Consider the following 5,000-nt stretch of genomic DNA (forward strand, 5'->3'; position numbering starts at 1 on the left):
GTGAGAGTCGGCGGAGGAGGCAGAGAGCCAAGGGCGCGCGCGAGAGCAAGGAGAGGCAAGCGCTCACCGCGCCGCAGGAGGATCGCCCCACGAAAGCCAGGCGGCGGACCGGAACACGTCCCCGCGGCCCCCGCCGCCGCCCCCGCCAACGCGCCCATCCCGACTGAGGCGCAAAACCAGGGACGGACGGAGGGAGCGGGCGAGAGCAGGGAAGCCGGCTGCCGGCCAGGGGGTGGTGGGTGGCCGGGCGGGGAGGGAGGGAGAGGGGCAGGGGTTGTGCAAGCGGGAGCCGGTCGTCGGGACGAGCCCGAGCCGACACGTTCCCACACCCCCCCGTCGTCACCTCACCTCCTCTCTCACCCTCCACACGCCTCGCGACCACGCCCCTCAACGCCACAACCCCGAGGGGCACACGCAACGGAAGCGGAGACCGGGCCGCGCACGGCAACGCAGCCACACACACAGGCGCACAGGCGGGGCAGGCTCGCCATCACCGCCCGTGACGGCCGGCACTGCACGGCGCCGCACCGGACACCGGCCCCGGCCCAGCGGGACCCTCCCCCGACCGGGGGGGAGGCGCGGGCCGCGGTAGGCAAAGAGCAGGCGCGCGGCCCCCCAACCGCAGGGGGACCGGCGGACCCCTCCTCCTCCTCCCCCCCGACCCGCGGAGGGCGCGGGGGGGAAAAGAAAACGAGGGCGGCTCTGCTACCGGCTCAACTTAGGGCACAGAAACAAGACGGAGGGCGCACGGCGGCGGGCGGGGGATCCGCTACCCCGAAAGCAGAAAGGCGCCCTCCGAGGATCGCTAGAGAAGACGTTCCTTTCCTCACCGAGGGCGCATCGCCCCCGCCCCCCCAAAGAGGCCGGACCTCCGAGCCGGGGACACAGAGGGCCGAGGCAACACCCGCCTGGGGGGCTTCGGAAAGCAGGGAGAGGCTCGAGGCGGCCAAAAACCCAAGGCCACACACGCGTGAGCCAAGGAACCCAAAGGCCCACCGGCGAGCGCGGGGGAGCAGCATAGCGCACCCTCCCCCGCCACCCCTTTTTTTTTTCTCTCGTTTCCCCCGAGAGAGGCCGGTGTGTGCTGTTGTTCCCCGAAGCACCACACTACTTTCTCCACCCGCCAGGGGGCGCAGCCGCGAGCACCACCGCAGCACGGCGGGCGAGGCGGCGTGAGCGCGGGGGGCGGCTGGGAGCGATACCACCGTCTCAGGCTTCGCGCACCTGACAGACAAACCCGGAACGCTCCGGGGGGCACCGCGAGAGGACCAAGCGCGGCGCCGACACGGCGCCGGCCGCGGGACGGCCCCCTTTCTCCCACCGGGGGGGGGAGGGCCGACCCCGCCACACACGCGACACTGGGCAAGCGAGCGGCCAGAGCATCTGCCGCGTCAGGGGAACCCCGGCACACCTCGCCGACGGCACCGCGAGGCGCAGAAGGCGGGAGAGCACGGGTCGGGCCGGAGAGGCCGCACCCCGGACTTCCACACACCGCCGACTGGCGGGGAGGAGAGACGCGGGGCCCGCAGACAGAACGAGAAGAGCGGTCCCATTCGCCGTGAATGTCCGTCCCTCGCCTGGCGCAGCTTAGGCCCGGCCCGGGAGAACACACCGTCACCACATCGGTCGAGCGAGAGAGAGAACGAGCGAGCGAGCGAGCGGAACGAGAGCGAGAACGCGCGTCAGTCACCCACATAAGGCGGGGCCGGGAAAGGAAGGAGCGGCCAGGGCCGGCGGAGGACTGCAGCCGGTGCACGACCGGGGGGGGGGGCCTGCTTCAGCCTCGCCCACCACACACACACACACCCTTCCTCCCGGGAGACGCCGTCAACGCGAGCAGCCGACAAAGCACCCCAGGAAAACAAGAGCCAACTCGGGGGGGCTCACACCTTGACTAGTCAATTACACGCCGTACACGCGGGCACACAAGAGCGAGCACACCTAGAAAAAAGGTGACCAGCCGGTGCCTCACACACAACACACTTTATTATTTAACCTTAAAGGACGAGGGGTGAGAGGTCCATTCTGTGCTGTCGGAACTGCAGCCGCGAGCGCCCTGCGGGGCGGAGGACGCGCACGAGAGCCTCTCAAAGGCCCACGCCGCCTTCCACCGCCACCCCTCGGGCCAGGCACGAGAGACCGGAGGCGGGCGCCGCAGACAAGACACACGCAACGCTGACAGGCCCGTGGGACACGCGAGAGAGGGCCGGCGCGCAGGCCCAAGCGGGCGACCCGAGCGGCGGGAGAGGGCAGCGGCGGACAAGCGCGGGCGGCTTGCCGCCAGAGACCACAGGGCGAGGAAAGCAAGCCCCTCCGGCCAAGCGTCCAGGGCTAAGTCACGCGAAGCGCAGTCCACAAACTCCACTCAGCAACAGGCTAGACCCGGCAGAGGGAGAGCGTGTCGGCACCTATCTGCTGGCAGAGTTTGCAGACGTCAGGCACTAGACATGGTCACGCCCTCATCCGGGGTAGAGACACACCTCAAGGCCGGACTCTCGGTTCTGCACCCCGGCCACCTGCCACCAGGCAGCATACCATCCCCGCTAGACCCGGAGGTCGCGAGGGACATCTCATCGACCTCTGAGATCAGCCAGCAAAAAGCCGGGGCGGGGGCGGGGGGAGCAGATATACGCGCTTCCCAGGCAGCGGCGTGGCGCGGCCCGGCCCAGACCCACTTCCGCGGGCGGAGGCTCCGGCCGGCCCGACCGGCTGGCCTCAAGCCGCGCGCACGCGCGCCTGCCCGGGCAGCGCCGCGCCGCGACCCGGCCCGACCCGGCCCGGCCCAGAGCAGACCCACTTCCGCGGGCGGAGGCTCCGGCCGGCCCGACCGGCTGGCCTCAAGCCGCCCGCCCGCGCGCCTGCCTGCCCGGCCCGGCCCGGCCCAGACCCACTTCCGCGGGCGGAGGCTCCGGCCGGCCCGACCGGCTGGCCTCAAGCCGCGCGCACGCGTGCCTGCCCGGGCAGCGCCGCGCCGCGACCCGGCCCGACCCGGCCCGGCCCAGAGCAGACCCACTTCCGCGGGCGGAGGCTCCGGCCGGCCCGACCGGCTGGCCTCAAGCCGCCCGTCCGCCCGCCCGCGCGCCGGCCCAGACAAGACCCACTTCCGCGGGCTGAGGCTCCGACCGGCTGGCCTCAAGCCGCCCGCCCGCGCGCCTGCCTGCCCGGCCCGGCCCGGCCCAGACCCACTTCCGCGGGCGGAGGCTCCGGCCGGCCCGACCGGCTGGCCTCAAGCCGCGCGCACGCGCGCCTGCCCGGGCGGCGCCGCGCCGCGACCCGGCCCGACCCGGCCCGTCCCAGAGCAGACCCACTTCCGCGGGCGGAGGCTCCGGCCGGCCCGACCGGCTGGCCTCAAGCCGCCCGCCCGCGCGCCTGCCCGGGCGGCGCCGCGCCGCGACCCGGCCCGACCCGGCCCGGCCCAGAGCAGACCCACTTCCGCGGGCGGAGGCTCCGGCCGGCCCGACCGGCTGGCCTCAAGCCGCCCGTCCGCCCGCCCGCGCGCCGGCCCAGACAAGACCCACTTCCGCGGGCTGAGGCTCCGACCGGCTGGCCTCAAGCCGCCCGCCCGCGCGCCTGCCTGCCCGGCCCGGCCCGGCCCAGACCCACTTCCACGGGCGGAGGCTCCGGCCGGCCCGACCGGCTGGCCTCAAGCCGCGCGCACGCGCGCCTGCCCGGGCGGCGCCGCGCCGCGACCCGGCCCGACCCGGCCCGGCCCAGAGCAGACCCACTTCCGCGGGCGGAGGCTCCGGCCGGCCCGACCGGCTGGCCTCAAGCCGCCCGCCCGCGCGCCTGCCCGGGCGGCGCCGCGCCGCGACCCGGCCCGACCCGGCCCGGCCCAGACCAGACCCACTTCCGCGGGCGGAGGCTCCGGCCGGCCCGACCGGCTGGCCTCAAGCCGCCCGCCCGCGCGCCTGCCCGGGCGGCGCCGCGCCGCGACCCGGCCCGACCCGGCCCGGCCCAGACCAGACCCACTTCCGCGGGCGGAGGCTCCGGCCGGCCCGACCGGCTGGCCTCAAGCCGCCCGCCCGCCCGCCCGCGCGCCTGCACGGGCAGCGCCGCGGCGGTGTCGCCCGGCCGGCAACACTCACTCCCCTAGTAAACTGCAGCTACGGCATGCGTCCAGAGAGTGGTGTGCGCACAGGCCACCAGGGGCGCGACAGACCGGCTCGACAGCCGGGCTCCTGGAACTCTCGCCCGGCCAAGCGCAGCCAGATCTCTCCCCTCTGCCTCTGCAGCCGGAACTCGGGAGGAGGCGGCGGCAATATAGAAGCGGCCACCAGGGGGCACCCTGCACTCATCCCCTTGAGCCGAGAAAGTGAAAGTCAGGCCGGCAGCGGTGGCGGCGGACCCCGGCAGGACCGCGGCGGGGGCGGGGGCGGCGGCGGGGGCGGGGGCGGCGGCGGGGGCGGGGGCGGCGGCGGGGGCGGGGGCGGCGGCGGCGGCGGCGGCGGACCCCGGCAGGATCGGCGGCGGCGGCGGCGGCGGCGGCGGCGGCGGCGGCGGCGGCGGCGGCGGCGGCGGCGGCGGCCGTCCGAGGACCCCGGGGGAGGATCGCGGCGACGGCGGCCCCCGGCAGGATCAGGGCGCGCGCACGCGCGCGCACGCACACACACACACACACACACACACACACACACACACACACACACACACACACGGCCAGTGGGCAAGCCGGACATACATTCCTGAGTGCGTGAGGAGGGAGGGAGGGAGTCCGTGAGCAAAGGTTAGTGACTGAACCCGGCTCCTTGCATTTCTTTCTCTGTGTGCTAAACCAGGTGCACCGACACCCGGCCCCCCAATCTTTCTTTCTGAACTAGGGGGAGGTGCATTTAGAAAACTGTACATCCCTACCCCTAAAGTGTGTTTGGGGGAGAGGGAACAGTAAGTGTTGGGGGGGGGTCGTCGAGTTAGTTAGTCCCTCTATCGAGAGAGAGAGAGAGAGAGAGAGAGAGAGAGAAGAGGGGTGTGGGAAGGACACCTTTGGAGTTCCCTATGGTTTA

The 5,000-nt window shown here is 73.8% G+C and overlaps 1 protein-coding gene across 1 annotated transcript in view; it reads left to right on the forward strand.

Moving 5' to 3' along the window:
• The window catches only part of LOC132536446 (collagen alpha-1(II) chain), a gene marked incomplete at its 5' end in the record, with an annotated part of 14,297 nt that overhangs the window by 1,772 nt on the left and 7,525 nt on the right, over positions 1-5,000 (forward strand). Inside the window, 4 exons of the mRNA XM_060184345.1 lie at positions 1-150; positions 407-588; positions 1,396-1,677; positions 2,046-2,294. The exon at positions 1-150 is cut by the window's left edge and continues 1,229 nt beyond it. Coding sequence (XP_060040328.1) covers positions 1-150; positions 407-588; positions 1,396-1,677; positions 2,046-2,294 — 863 coding nt within the window. The remainder of the gene's footprint in view (positions 151-406; positions 589-1,395; positions 1,678-2,045; positions 2,295-5,000) is intronic.

The sequence above is a fragment of the Erinaceus europaeus genome, unplaced genomic scaffold (assembly GCF_950295315.1).
Source record: "Erinaceus europaeus unplaced genomic scaffold, mEriEur2.1 scaffold_1025, whole genome shotgun sequence".
NCBI lineage: Eukaryota > Metazoa > Chordata > Mammalia > Eulipotyphla > Erinaceidae > Erinaceus > Erinaceus europaeus.